The following is a 15,517-nucleotide window of genomic DNA, read 5'->3' as shown; positions in this document are numbered from 1 at the left end:
GCCAGAGGCTGGGGGGGAGGGGAAATGGAGAGTTGTTTAGTGGGTGTAGAGGACTTCCCTGGCAATCCAGTGATTAAGACTCCAGGCTTCCACTGCGGGGGGCACAGGTTCGATCCCTGGTCAGGGAACTAAGATCCCACATACTGCATGGCACAGCCAAAAAAAAGGGGTGTAGAGTTTCAGTTTTGCAAGATGGAGAGTTCTGGAGATTCATTGTACAACAATGTGAATATACTTAACACTATTGAACTATACACTTAAAATTGTTAGAATGGCAACTTTTATATATATATATGTTTTTTAATTAATTTATTTATTTTTGGCTGCATGTGTCTTCGTTGCTGCGTGCGGGCTTCTCATCGCAGTGGCTTCTCTTGTTGCGGAGCACGGGCTCTAGAGCACAGGTTCAGTAGTTGTGATGCACGGGCTTAGTTGCTCCGCGGCATATGGGATCTTCCCAGACCAGGGATCGAACCCGTGTTCCCTGCACTGGGAGGTGGATTCTTAACCACTGCGCCACTAGGGAAGTCCCCCAAATGGAAACTTTTATGTTATGTATATTTTACCACAATAAAAAAAAAACAACAACAGTAAGTGATAGGGATAAAAAGCACATAGTAGGTGCTTGACTTCATGCAATAGAATCATAATAAATATTTGTTGAAGGAAGATGGGAAGAAGTGATGCTGACAGGTGATCTAGACACCAGGGTGAACATGAGAACGGACATTTTCCCTTTCCCAGGACAGCCTTCCAAGTGACCTTCTCCTTGGGGTGATAAATCAGTTATCCTTCCTGTTCTCATCTCAACCCTAAACTTTCCTCTTCTCATCCCTTCTGATAACAGCATGGCTCCAAGTTCAACCTAAGCTGGAACATCACCCCTGAGAACTGTATCTTCCTGGTCAGTGCTGTCGGTGGCAGCCATGTCTTTGTTGATTCCATGGCTGCAAGTTCTCAGATCATAGAACTTCAAAACTGCAAGGGCTCTGAGCAGCCTCGTGAGATTTAAGAGATTTATGTCCTATCTAATAAAAATATATAAGTATAAAAAACATTTAAAGCAGTGGCTTATCAAAAGCTCCAGAACAGGAAGCAGTGAGACAGCACTAACGACCCCCACCCCCTGGGTAGCAGCAGGCAGAATGTGGGACAAGTTCCTCCCCTCAGCACCCTGTGATGGGGCCACTGCCCTGCAAGAGGAAAGGCTCTCCTGTGGTCAGTGTCACTCCAAGGCCCATTGGTCCTAGTTTTTGCCAGGATAACAGGGCAGGTTGAGTCTGTTCATAGCAGGACTCTTGGCTCAGAGGTAGGTGTCAGATCCTCCAGGGCAAGCAAGGCAGAGAACCTGAGCCCCAAACTCACTGAGCTGGCTCTGCAACTGCCCGGACAGCTCCTGGAGCCCCTGTGGCCAATCACTGGCCTTTTAGCAGCCCTGACTCACAACAACTTCGCTGCCTGATTGCCAAGGGTCACACAGAGGGAAAGCCAAAGGACACACAGAATGCTGGACTGCATTGAAACATTTGGTGGCAGTTGCAGGTAGAATTCATCACAAGGGGATGGAGTTTATTAAGACCCTCCCGCCCCCCGGATTTCTGGGCTTGGAGTGCTTCCTGAATTTCCCCTGAACAACTTTAACCCAGCAGGATGGAGAGGGAAGCTCATTTCTGGGCCAGTGGAGCTGGTAGCAATGAGTGGAAGCCCAAGGGAAGAGAAGGGGAGATGGGATGTGCAAAGAGTCAGGAGGACCAAACCTGGGGCGCTGCACCGCACCCGTCCACACCCACATGGATGTTTGAACAACCAGTTTCTCCCAGTTGCTTTGGATGTCTGGGACCACTCTGGACCTCTATTTCTAAGAGGCAAGAACAAAAGGATACCACTGTACCCTCTCCCAAAGCCTTGCAAAGGACACCCCTTCACCTCTGCTCCCAGGTGTGGGATGAGATAAGAGAAGTCAGCATCTTTCCCCCCAAGAGTCAAAGCCATAGGGTTTCTGATCTTGGAGAGCCCTTGCTGCATCTTGGGGGTCTGAGTGGCTTCATCCTGGCTTAACGCAGAAGCACAAGGGTCCCCAGGGACTGCTGGCCTTTATCCGAGGGCTCCTTTGTTTGGGGGGTTTAATAACTACCTTCCAATTAGACCAAATCTGACCCACCCTGGGCTCGAGCAAGTTTCAGTTTCACCTTCATCATTCATTGTGGGCTCCAAATCTCACGTGGATGGTACCCAAGCACCCACAGGCTGCCCAGGTCATGCTGGGCTGGGTGAGATAGGATGGATGGGGGCAAGAATTACATCCCTCCAGGGACAAATACAGGCAGTGGATCCTTCCCAGGGGCTGGGAGCTGGGGAGTAGATCAGAACACAAGTGTTTTACACTTTACAGATCTCTTGCCTCACCCATTAACACTTCACTGGGGAAAAGCACTAAAGCTAAGATGACCATGGAAATACCATCCAAACTGGGACCCCTGTGATAGCAAAAGGGGGAGTCATTAATAATTATGCTGGGAAACAACATATAAAGGGTTACGATATAGATCATCCATTCCCCAGTGAAGGAACAGATCCAATAGGAGGAGAACCCAGTCATCCCCATTTCTCTCCCTCCCTTACATGATTACAAAACAAAAGCAAAAACCTCTCCTCCTCAGAGCAGGTAAAACTGTCAGTTTCCAATAGGGACACCAAAACTAGCAAGCCATCAAACTAGGTACCCTTTGCCTGCCTGAGGCTATTTCCATGGGCGCAGTCAGCTCTGTCCCTTTGGTCCACGCTCAGATCAGAAGAAAATCTGGCTGGTAGTCCTTGTTACAAGGGGACAGCCAGGACCTCAGGGCGGGAACACAGATTTTTCAGTTAATTATTGAGAAACCACTCCCTGGAGGTGCAGCAATGGGGAGTACTTCCTCATAGGGAGGGAAACGTGTGTGCAAATGAGCACAAGCAGGCAATTCCGTAATTCCACATTCAGCCAGCAGGGGGCAACACCTCTCTAGCAATGACCACAGTGCAAGCGACACTGCAGGAAACACTTTTAATCGGCCAAGGAATAGGGTTTTGTTTTTGTAAAAAATCAGATCAATATATTTCCAGTAAGTAATTTTCACCCCTACATATTTTCATATAGAGATGTTACTCTTTTTCTATTTACAGTGCTAGGTACAGAGTAAGTTTTTAACAAATAAATACTTATGGATTGATCAGTTGGTTGAAGATAACACAGACTTGCCTGAGGCGTGGAAAGTACAGGGTGAAATAGGAGGAAAGAAATTAGAGATTGGTGAATGTGCATGAGAAAGCACTTTCCTCTCTGGTTAATAGCTTGCCCAGGCGGAGAAGTGCGTTTGAAAATTTCGGAAAGATCTCTCTCCAAGAACAAACCATTATTAATTTAATTCTTTAAAAACAGAAAATAAAATAGTAATCTTGGTTTCTAAAGCTTCCTCATTTTAAAGTCCATCCTACATACATGTTAGATCAATGAGTTCCAGGTTTATGCAGGTTTCTACACGTTTAAAGCTTTTACATTTAGACTCATGCCTTTCAGATGCATTGATTCTGAAGCACCTCCACCCCTATTCCCTACCTAGGCTGGTAAGAGACTGGCTGAGGCCATCCAAGTCCGCCCACCGCTGAGAAGGGACCGATGAGGCTCATTTCACCAGGCAGTCCTGACCGCAGAGCAGGGCAGCCTGCCTGGCCTTGGCTGGCCCAGCCGTAGACACGCCCATGTTTTGAGTCAGTAACATTCCTTTTCCCACAGAACAGGCTGCAGGCCCCTGCCCTGCAGCCATCTGTCCAGCTCTCAGACTGGGCTCCATTGTCCAAGCAGCAGAGGATCAGCACCTTTAATACTACCCGTGCCCCTGAGCACCCTGACCCCAGGGAGACCCCTTTTCTGGAGAGACCAACAGACTCAGGCGGTTTCGGAGGGAAGGCCTGGAGGGAGAGGAGCCAGCCGGTCTGTCCATGCGTGAGGGACACGCAGTCCTTAGCACCCTGGAGGGCAGTGTCTCCCACAAAAGCCGCGAACAGATGTTTCAGCTTCGCCTCTGATGACCCTGGGCCAACCAGTGGCCCCCCATCTTCCAGGGCTCGTGGTCACATTGTTTCACTGGGTAAAGCCTCTGCAGGAGAGGAGGCAGCAAGGTGACCGAAGGAGGGGCAGCTGGGAGGGAGACCTCTGGGGTCCCGCAGCCCAGCAGGGCCAGGCAGCCAGAGGGAGCCGCCTCCCCGCCCGGCCAGGAGTCGATAATGCAGCAGCCCCACCGCCTTCTTCCACTGCCTGACTTGCTGCCTGTCTTCTGGCAGAGACCTCAGTTTCGCTGCTGGCCACAGCTCCCTCCCGCCCAGGGCCCTCGGTACACGCACAGGAGGAGGAATGTCGGGGCCACATCTTCCCCGGAGGGCGGGCGCGGAGGCTGCCAGTGGGGGAGTCCCCCTGAGGAGGGCAGTGAGCGGGTGGTCCCACAGCCAGGGCCCGGCCCCAGGAACGGTGTGTCTGGCCAGGGTGGTAGGCCACGGGCCCAGAAGCGGCTGTGCCAGGTCCCTTTCTTCCCTGCCCCGCGGTGTGGTCAAAGAGCGGCCTTGACCGAGGGACGCCTGTGGATCTCAGAAGCAAAGAGGGTTGGGAAGCCCTGGGAAGCAAGTGTCAAGGAGGGGAGGGCGGCAGAGTCACAGAGAAGTACAGCGGGCACGACAGAAGGTGGTGGGCCCTGCCCACCCGACTCCCCGGCCAGAAAAGTCTCTCTGTACCGCCAGGCCCCATCTTTGCTTTACCATGACAATCAGGAGGCACCCAGCTTGGGCCTGACCTGACCCAAGGGTAGGGTCTGGGGTGAGGGTGAGGGAGGTGGCGCCTTTGAGGGTGAGGCTGGCCCCCACGTGGAGCGCTGGCAGAGAGGAGCTGCACAGAGTCAGGCGTCCCCCTCCCACTCCCTCCTGCCCCCAGTGAGGAAGGACCTGGGGGGCGGGGAGGAGCGCCCATCACTTTCCCCCCGGGGGAAGCGCGGAGGGGGCTCCAGGCTGGGTCGCCATGATGTGGTAGATGGATTCGCGGAAGCGCTGGTCCCGGCTGAGCCGCTGGGCCACCTCCTTCAGCTCCTCCATGCTGTTGGCTTCCAGCTGGGAGGTCATGAAGGACTGGGACGGCTTCACTGGGGATACGGTGGCCCCACGGGCCGGCTGTGAACAGCCCTCCCTCCACTGGGGCACAGCCCTGTCCCCCACCCCAGCCCCCCACCCTCACACCCCATCCTCCAGCCCCTCCCGGTCCATGGGCTCCCATGACCCTGGGAGAAGCCCAAGGCTGGGGGAGCCGGGCTCGGGCCACACTCAGGGCTGGGCCAGCCCCTCTCCCTCCCCGCCCTGCCCTCTTCCTGCCTTGTCACTGACAGCCCGTGAGTGACCGTCCCACCCGCCAGGGCCCGGGGACAGCCACACCCACCGTCATTCCAGGTGGTGCTGGACCGGCGCCGGTGGAAGCGGCAGCTCTTGATGCGGCGAGTGGCCGCCTTGTGGATGTACACGGAGTTCTTCATGATGACCGGCATCTTGGCCTCCAGCTCCGCATTCCGGATGCACTCTTCAAAGAACCCTGCGGCCGCAGTTCCATTGCACCCTCCCCTCCTGCCCGCCCCTCCCCTCCCCTCCCCTCCCCAGGATCCTGGTGGGGTCGAGAGGGAAATACGCTGACCCCCATCCCTTTGGAGACCTGAGTCACCTGCCAAAGGGGGCAGAACTTCAGGCTTTCCCCCCACCCCGGATCCAAGAGCCAAAGGCAGCCGCGCCCAGGAGATGCCCATCAACACCTATGGGTCACCTAGTGCACACCGGGCCCCGAGTGGCGCTCCGGCCCCAGGCCGGGCTCTGCAGGGCCTGGGCGCCTGGGCCGAGCTCGGGGCTGGGCCGGCGGCGGGGGCGGGGCTTACTCTTCAGGTGGCTCACGTCAGCCCGCATCCTCTCCTCCTTCTCCTTGTTCCGCACCTTGGAGTTGAGCCCTTGTTCCAGGCTCCGCAAGGCCCCCTCTGCCTCCCGCAGACGCCTCTCCAGGTCCACGCGGACCTTCACCTCAGCCTGAGGGGAGAGGCGAGGAGAGGGAAATGGGTCCTGGCGGGGCAGCTACCATCCCTTGGAAGCCTTCCCTGATCACCCCTGGCTCAGTGGGCTCTCTCGCCTCCAGACTTGGGTGGAAGTTACCGCATCCTGCTTCTTGTCTTATGCCCTCCACCCGATGGCCGGGACTCAGCCCCTGCACGGGACAGGTGTCTCCAATGACGCCCCGCCGCAGGTCAGGCTCAGGGCTTCCCCCCGTGGTGGTTGCACTGCCCGCACCTGGCTGGTCAGGTTGGCAGGGCTCATTCAGGAAGTTGCCCGGTGAGGGCAGGGATGTGAGGGAAGTGTCTCCGGGTGAGGGGAGGGCCCTGAGCACCACACGCTCCCAGTGGCCCAGCACCTTGAGCTCGCGCTCGGCCTGCTGCTTCTCCGCTGTCAGCTCCTGCAGCGAGTTCTGCAGCGCCTGGGACTGGCTGGAATAGAACTCCCGCTCCTCCTCCAGGGCCCGCGAGCGCTCCTCGTTCTCCTTCATCCTGCCCCGGGGAGAGGTGCTCACTCAGGGCCCACTCACCAGCGGGGCTTCCAGTGGGAGGGCGGCCCCTCGTAGGGACCTGAGACCCTGCTTCGTGAGCCCCAGAACTGGCTGGGTCCTGTCTCCCAGGTGGTGATGGGGTTAATGTGGTCAGGGAGGGGAGTCCTGGGTCCACGTCTCGTTAGTTCTGTGAGCTCGGGGAGGTCCTCCAACCCCTCCAAGGCTCAGTTTCCTCAACTGTAAAAATGGGCTGAGAGGACCTGCCCAGCCTGTCACAAAGCTCTGTTAGACAGGCCTCATGACTGTCTGTATGGGTCACACCATTGCAAGAGACAATTATCAAGTCAGCTTAGGATAGTGAAGGATTGCTTCCCATTTGCCTGGTGGGGAAACTGAGTCCTAGCCAAAAGGAAGTGAGTGACCCATTTGATCGAGGCCAACTAGAACCCAAGAGCCCAGGTGTCCAGTTCACAGAGAGTTACCCCTATGGACTCAGAAGCTCCCTCACCGCTTCTCCGCCAGGAGCTTCTCCTCTAAGAGCTGCTGCATCTTCTCCTCTATCTGCCTCAGGTTGCTATGGAGACCCCCACTGGGAGGGGGCTGCTCGCTCTGATTGGCCAGCGTCTGCAGCTGGTTCTCATTCTCCTCCAGCATTTCCAGGGTTTTCTTCTTCTCTATGGAGAGTTCCTGGCATGGAGGGAGGGAAAGAAGAGAAAGAGCCTAAGTCAGGTTCTCCGCCATGGCTGCCCTCACCTGGATTTCAATTCCGGGAGGTGAGGCCCTCCTCACTGGGTCCTCTGAGGGACACCTGAAATGTCTTCATTCTTCCCTGAGGTAAAAGGCCAGTGAGGATCTCCTTCCTCCCACTGAGGCAAGGCTACTCCTCCACTGAGGAAGTCAGGGAGGAGGCCAGCTCGTGGCAGTGGACGTGGACGGGGCACCTACTACAATGGGGACCCAAGGCTCAAGGGCATCATGAGCTTCTGGGGTCCTTGTTCCTCCAGGAACAAGTGAGGGAGTGTGCTGGGCTTCTGTGAAAAACACCCGACAGGAACCAGCCCAAGAGCAGACTTAGACATTCTCCCCACTTATCAGACTGGGATCCTGCACTACTCAGAAATTCTGGAGTTGAAACTACCCATGAGAACGACCTCCTGTGGTAAGACACGGAAAGATAAACAAATAAAGGCACCACAAAGCCGCAATCAGTCAAGGGCAGAATAGAAACCTTGCAATCTGCAAGGCAGTTCATGAATCTGGTAACCATCACGGATCTCCCTCGACATGCCAGGCTCACTTGAGGTGCTGGGCTTGGAGAGAACTTAAGATGCAATCTAGTCAAGCTCACTGTTTGGAAAACACAACCTCATGTGTCAAGTGCATTAACAGATGTACAAAGTGCCGTGGGGACCCAGAGCTCAGAGCAAATCCCTCCTTAGAGGAGTCGGGGAAGCTTGACTACGGTGATGTTTGAGCTGAGCCTTAGAAGGATGAAAGTGTTCTCTAGGCAGAGAAGAGGTGAGAGCACATTCTGGGTAGAAGGAGCAGTTCGGGCAAAGGTGTGGAGGATGGAGGTCACGGCTTCCTCGGGGCACATGTGCTCAGTGGTTTGAAGCAGATGTGGGGATGTCATTGTGCTGGGTGTGGAGGGGCAGCAGAGGGAGAGGGGACAGGAGGGTAGCAGAGGCTGGGGCCAGAGTGTGCACCTGGACGCCATGCTAAAGAGTTGGCACTTTGTCCTTGACACATGCCACCTCCTCCTCCTCCCTCGCTGTTTCTGTGGTATCAAATGGAGGTGATCTGGCAGTGGATTTTCCCTCACGCTCAGTTTCACCGGGGAACAGCTAAGTGAATGAGCCACAAGAAGGAAGTGGTGGGTGGCCGTGCAGCCCACCCTAATCGATCCTCCATCGAGTATAAAAATATAAGCACTGAAGAAGGTGGATTTCCTAAGGCCACAGTCAGAGCCAGGGCAAACTTGAATTTGCCCTTCTAGGTCCTGCTTTGAGCCTCAAGTGTCAGCTGGAGTTCCCAATGGTCCACAGAGAAGAAACCCTTTAGATCAGCTCCCCTTCGTGCCCCGTTTCCCTTGCAGATAACTCCCTGGGGCAACACTGTTGGAAAAAACTGTATCACGTGGCCCAGCCAACCACGGCTCCCTCCAGGCAGCCAGCCCACCAGTGGCCCCTCACCTCCAGCGTCCGCTGTAAGGACTCCGTGAAGTGCCTCAGCTCCTTTTTCTCTTGCTCCACACCCTTGAGGCATCTTGCAGTCAGCTCTAGCTCCCTGCAGGGACAGAGGGCTGGGTATGGCAGTGCCCACCCCTCCCAGGCCCCTTTGTGGCTTCTGCTTCACCTCCCTATATGGCTCAGAGGGCTCTTTGGAAGGCCAGCCCCTCACATGGCTGGGTGCTGCCAGCAGCTGTAGGAGCCCAGGGCTGAACGGAGGAGATCCCGGCCAAGCGGGGCTGAAGTCACTTGCTCCGGGTGTACATGAATCTGTCAAAATAAATGCAGGGCCACCCCAAGGGCAAAGAGGAGTACTGGAGAAACAAAGGCCTCACCCTGTCTTCCCTGGACAGCCCTTGCTACAATCTACTCACTCTGACATGGGACATGGCTGAGGCCCTTCTCTGGGGTGACAAACTCCTTGCTGCTGTCTTAACAAGCCTGGGTCCCCTTGGGCCTTTACACCCGGTTTCCCTTCCTCCTGCTTGTGATGCCTTTTCCTTCTCCCACCCATTTTCCAACTCCTACCGCCCTTCAAGGCCCAGCTCAATCCAACCTCTGTTGAAGCCCACAAGGATCACACATATATCTTAATTCCTATAAAACAGGGGGTCTGTGCTATGCCCTTGAGCACCTGTTTGTACATTATTGTAAACATTGTTGATGTTTCCTGGGTGTGAGTCTGGTTTTCCCAACCAGATCCTCAAGGGAGAGGGCTTATCTTCCATTCCAGGGTCTGGCACAATTCTGGAAGTGAGCAGGTGCTTGGCTATTAGTTGATGAGAGTCTCTGAGCTTCTCCCTCCCCAAAACACATGTCTAATGACTTTCTTTTATAAGGTTGTTTCAAGAACACTCTTTCTGGGCTATCACTGATAATCAGTAGTGATGACGGTGCTGGTGATGATAATGATGGCGCTGATGATGGCGATGGTGACAACCAGCACCATCAACAGTAACCAGAGCAGTTGTCTCCAGATTCATGGATAGGCTACACAGAATGACCTGGAGGGACTTCCCTCGTGGCGCAGTGGTTAAGAACCCGCCTGTCAATGCAGGGGACACGGGTTTGATCCCCAGTCTGGGAAGACCCCACATGCCGTGGAGCACCTAAGCCCGTGTTCCTCAACAAGATAAGCCACCACAATGAGAAGCCCGTGCACCGCAATGAAGAGTAGCCTCCGCTGGCCACAACTAGAGAAAGCCCGCAAGCAGCAACCAATAACCAACGCAGAAAAAAAAAAAAAGGAAAAGAAAAAATAATGACCTGGAGAACTTTTTAAAGTACAGTAAGTCCCCCACATACGAACCTTCAAGTTGCAAACTTTCAAAGATGTGAACATGCATTCGCATATCCAATCACGTAAGTTAGTTTACGTGTCTGGCGTACATTGTCACATGCGTGCATCCTCTACAAATGGTTGTGCTTTTGTGTACTTTACTGTACAGTACTGTATAGAGTACAGAGTACAGTATCTTTATCTCAAGCTCAGGAAAGAAAGAGCTACTACCCACACATCACTGGATCGTTTTTTCAAGAGGGTAGATAGAATTGAATCCAGCAAGGAACCAGAACCTGTGCCATCAACGTCAGGCGTGAGTGAAATTGCAGCTTGTCCTCCGTCTCCTATTGCTGACGGTCCTTCAGCTCTACCATCTCCCACCTCCTCTCCCTCCTCCAGTCAGTAACTCTTCTTGCCTGTTCACTCGATGCCAGCCCCTGTATGCCAGCTGTTGTACTGTACTACTGTACTTTTCAAGGTACTATGCTGTAAGATCAAAAAAGTTTTCTTTATTTTTTGTGTTTGTTTTTTATGTACTATTTGTGTGAAAAGTATTATAAGCCTATTACAGTACAGTACTATATAGTCAATTGGGTCAGTTGGGTACCTAGGCTAAATTTGTTGGACTTACAGACAAATTGGACTTAGGAACAAGCTCTTGGAACGGAACTCGTTCATGTGTAGGGGACTAACTGTATAGATTTCTGGGTCCTACCTTCAGCAGATTCTAATCCTCTTAGATGATTATAATATGCAACTGGGTTTGCAAACCATACACGGACTAAAGATCCCAAGGGACAGACATCATTAGCCAGAATGTGAAGAGACTGTGCAGGAAAGACAGGGAATGTTGGGGATTTTGGCCAATGGCACCTCCAGACCAGCCTGACCTGTCTGCCCCAGGTAAGGGAGGTTTGACCGAGGCAGGAGGGGGTCGTTGCTCGTGGGGATTCCTGATTGCACCTGCCCATGCCTCATGCTCCAGGGTGCAGAAGGGGCCCATTGGTGTGGGGTCTACAGCTTTTTCTGGGCACACCCCAAGGCCCGGAGCATTGGGAGGACAGATCCAAACCAAGTCATCAAGCAGTGACGGTCTCCTGGGGGGAGGCCTCTCCAGCCTAACGGGAAACACAGGTCTTACGTGTCCTAGCCTGGGTGCACCTTCCCCCCGCCGCCCGCCCCCAGGCACCACCACCACCTCTTGATCTGCTCCTGCTCCATCTTCAGCTCCTGTACCACCTCCTCAAACTGCTGCTTCTCGGCCTCCAGCACCTGGTTCAGGCGCTCAAGCTCCTAAAGAGAATCAGAGAGGAAGAAAAGAGTCACAGGCAGCAAAGGGCTCCTGAGGTCAGGAAGCCCCACTCTAACCCAGGGGACCCTCTGGGGTTCAGCACAGTCTGCACCAGACTTGGAATTAAGCCCTGAGGAGCCCTGGTCCCATTCAGGGACACACAGTCTCGGCGAAACCGAGATCTGTGATGAACTGGGCTCACTTAAAACACACTTAGAATATTTATACATACGTGTGTGTGTGTGTGTGTATAGAAATGAATCACTTTGCTGTACACCTGAAACTAACACAACATTGTAAATCAACCATACCACAATAAAAATTTCAAAAATAAATAAATAAAAGATAAAACAAGAACACACTTAGCATGCTGAGCTAGGGTTTAGAAATGATCCCAACATTATTTCCTGCGGCAGGATGTGATGATAATTCTAGATGTCTGCTGCACTGGGCAACTCCAGTCACTCACACCCTAAGGCGTGTTGGCTGGCCCCCAAGCCCTGGAGGGAAACGTGTGTGTGTATATTTCCATTAAAGATCCCTGGAGTGGCATCTGTTAGAAGTGGCAAAGGAAAGCTATTCCCAATCCCAGAGTCAGAGAGTAAAGCCTTTTTCCTCAAGGCATCAGGGAAACAATGAGCACAGGTGGCTGCAGCCTCCCCTGACTCACCCCCAAGGGAACAGGATAGCCAGAAAGCCCAGGACAAGCTGGCCCAGGGAACCAGACCAGTCCCTTCAGGATTGCCGGCGAGCTCAAGTGTTTTCCCAGCAAGCAGGTGCCCCCTAGGAGTTCTGTTTTCCTGGGATTCGGTGGCAGGTGGTACTGAGGGGTGCACTTCAAGCGAAGGGTGGTTAGAAGCATTTTGTGACAACCGTTTTGTTCTTCCACATTTTACGCTGTGGGAGGATATTATTTCTAGATCCACTTTCTCTCTCATCTTCTAGCTCCAAATTACGCCCTCATTCTTCACCCAGGGGCTTTGTTCTCAAGGATAATGGAAACCCCACCAGGGAGTGGGGCTGCCTGTAGGGCGAAGTTGCCCTTGGCTTTGAGGAGAATCAGAGAAGGAATAAAACCCGAAGGAAAGGGAAGAGTCCGATTAGTGACCCTGGGGTCACTAAAACTAATGTTTTCAAAGAATGTTCAATGACATGGAAAACTGCTGACGGTACAGTGTTAATGAAGGTAAAATGAAAGGTATCATGAAAAAGGCCATAAAACTGAATATCTGATATGATCCTATTATGTTTAAGATATATATAAGAATATTATATAGGAAAAAAGACCACGGAAAAACACCAAAAAGTTGACAGTAGGGGCTTCCCTGGTGGCGCAGTGGTTAGGAATCCACTTGTCAATGCAGGGGACACGGGTTCGAGCCCTGGTCCAGGAAGATCCCACATGCCGCGGAGCAACTAAGCCCGTGCGCCACAACTACTGAGCCTGCGCTCTGGAGCCCGCGAGCCACAACTACAGAAGCCCGCGGGCCTAGAGCCCGTACTCCGCAACAAGGGAAGCCACCACAGTGAGAAGCCCGCGCACCGCAACGAAGAGCAGCCCCCGCTCGATGCAACTAGAGAAAGCCCGTGTGCAGCAACGAAGGCCCAACACAGCCGAAACTAAATAAATAAAATAAATTAAAAAAAGAAAAAAAGTTGACAGTAATTACCTATCAGTTGTAGGGTTAAGGATAAAATATGTTTTCTTCTTCATGTTTTCCAAATTTTCTACAAAGAGCACGATTTCTACCATTAGGGGTTAAAGTTCTATATTAAAGAGGAAAAAGAAAGAAAATCTCCTTCCTGGTTGCCCTCTTCCTTTCCACCTTCCATTTCATCTGGATGATTCTTAAATGAAGCTGATGTCCAGGTGGAGCCCAAGAATGCTGATTGGAGTGGAACACACAACCTGTAAAGCTGAAGCCGCCAGAACTTTCTGTTCATGCAGCCCAAGACGGCATGAGTGTTTGAGGCACCGCTGCCATGACTGAGGTCAGCTAAGACCCCCTGCAGCTGAAGACTTTCTCCACCACATCATGCTTGTGCTTCTGACTCTTGCACCTGACTTAAGTTGCCAAAGTATGAGGTTGGAAAGAAGGCACTAGACGGCAAATTCCAGCTCCATGGAAGGAAGAGCTTCCAAATAGTGGAGCAATAATGCAAAGGATACCTCCGGAGGTAGTGAGCTGCCCATGCCAGAATCAGGATCAGCATCCATCAGGGAGGTCGGCAGAGAGCCTCACCTTGAAAGGGTCAGTCCTTTCCAGCTCTGAGTTCTGACTGGGAGTCTGAGTTCTGACTGGGAGTACCCGGCATGGCAGGAACCCTGCCTGACTGGCCCTGGGCATTTCTGATTTCCCGTGTGCCTGCCCACATGCAAGGCTGAGCTCTCACAGTTCAACCAGAAAAGGAAGGTAGGCAGGCTGCCCTCCTCCAGGTGATAAGAGTGATGATAAGGGAGCCAGGGACACCTGAGGGACCTGCACCCAAGGAACGGCATTGTCTTCTGACCCCAGGGCAGAAGAGCCCAGGATGGCTCCCTTTGAACTCTCAGCTCGTACCCCAAGAGTTCCCCACCCTTTCTACCAAGTGGGGGATGTCAGAGCTGCACCATCACACAGTGCGTATCTGCACAGGCCTTACCGGTCCACAAAGCACTCCCTGCCTTCTATTTCACTGAGCCCCTCAGCAACCTGGGAGCTAGCCAGGCACAGCCATTGCTCTTACTGGAGCATCACAGAGCCGAATTTGTCCAAGGTCACACAGTCAGTGATAGACTGGTACCAGACCCTGAGTCTCCTTTTAAACCAGACTGCCTCTTAGAGACCAGAGAATCTTCAACTTCTCACTGGGCCGTTGTACCAAATGCCTTTCTAAGTGGCCCAAGCAAGGTACTCCCAGACCATCTCTGTGACCTGGAGTGGAGATGGGAAAGGTGAAGGGGGCAGGTGGATCCATAATATAGATGAACAAGTTAAGGAAGGAAAACCCTTGACAGAATGACTCAGTGAGCTCTATTCCCAATCTAGAGCACACAGCTGACACTGGAATGAGAACCTGAGCACATCCTCTCCCTCCTGCCAGCCCAGAGCAGCCTTCACCAAGGTGGACCCAAGCTGGACCCAAGTGAGTCTTGCTCACGTTTTGTACCCAAAACCCAGGAAGTTCACAGCTGGCAGGTCTCCTTCCTTCAGCGTGCTATGGCTTTAAGCAATGTCTGTGAGCAGTGGGTCTCTGCTGGCCTCATTTCCTGGCTAAAGACCTAGATAGAGTGTCTAAATTTTCCTCGGGCTGACTGCTGTCCCAGATTTAGTCTCTCTGATGGATACGTCTGTCTCTCTCTGCCAGCGGCTGTGTCTGTCACTCCATCCCATCCCCTGGCTTCCTAAATTACCTGCTTTTAAGTTGCTGACAATCCACCAGAAGTCTCACTTTTCAAAATGTACAGAACTGGAGGAAGAAAATGTCAAAATTCTAATGTGGGAAGAACCCAGATGACAGCCCGGACCCAGAGGCCCACACACTGCTGGGGGGGAGAAGGCTCAATGCCGTCATGATGCCAATCCTCAGATCCATGCAATCCTAATACAAATCCTCAATAGATTTTCTTTTTTGTTTGTTTGGGTTTGGGTTGCTTGTTTGTTTGTTTGTTTTGTAATTGACAAAATGATACTGAAGTCCAGCTGGAAGAAAAATTGGGCAAGAATATCTGATAAATTTTTGGAAGAAGAAAAATGAGGGTGGATTGTCCTACTGGATTAAAATCAAGATGTAATGTAAAATTATAAGAATCAAAAATATTCATTCATCGAGTCATTCCACAACATTTATCATGCACCCATCCTGAGCCAGGGGCTCTGCCAGGCCCCGGGAGTGTTTGCGGTGCTACAGGGCCATGATGCTTCTTGACTGTCGGGCCCGTTTCCGAGCCCAGTGACGGGTGGTTGGAAAGGGTGAGGAGTTTGCAAGAGTCAAGTCAGAGAGGCAGGCACTGAGCCCAGGCTGATGGGCCCAGCCCTGGACTTGCCTGGGAGAGACAACGAACAGGCACCAGGCAAAGAGAAGTGGACCAAATCAGGCCCTCCCTCTGCAGGCACCTCAGGGTATGCCACTCTGGGGCT

At 52.8% G+C, this 15,517-nt stretch overlaps 1 protein-coding gene across 1 annotated transcript in view; it reads right to left on the bottom strand.

Annotated features, from left to right (window-relative positions):
- Window positions 1-3,029: 3,029 nt before the first annotated feature.
- The window catches only part of PLEKHD1 (pleckstrin homology and coiled-coil domain containing D1), a 29,376-nt gene continuing 16,888 nt past the window's right edge, over window positions 3,030-15,517 (bottom strand). The window contains exons 7-13 of the mRNA XM_036844771.1: window positions 11,304-11,398; window positions 8,788-8,881; window positions 7,104-7,282; window positions 6,464-6,596; window positions 5,940-6,084; window positions 5,456-5,605; window positions 3,030-5,165 (exon numbers count right to left, since the gene is read on the bottom strand). Of these exons, the coding sequence (XP_036700666.1) occupies window positions 4,996-5,165; window positions 5,456-5,605; window positions 5,940-6,084; window positions 6,464-6,596; window positions 7,104-7,282; window positions 8,788-8,881; window positions 11,304-11,398 (966 nt within the window). The 3' untranslated portion in view covers window positions 3,030-4,995. The remainder of the gene's footprint in view (window positions 5,166-5,455; window positions 5,606-5,939; window positions 6,085-6,463; window positions 6,597-7,103; window positions 7,283-8,787; window positions 8,882-11,303; window positions 11,399-15,517) is intronic.

Source organism: Balaenoptera musculus, chromosome 2 (assembly GCF_009873245.2).
Source record: "Balaenoptera musculus isolate JJ_BM4_2016_0621 chromosome 2, mBalMus1.pri.v3, whole genome shotgun sequence".
NCBI lineage: Eukaryota > Metazoa > Chordata > Mammalia > Artiodactyla > Balaenopteridae > Balaenoptera > Balaenoptera musculus.
Note: the sequence above shows the minus strand (reverse complement) of the source record. Positions and strands in the feature narration are given on the sequence as shown.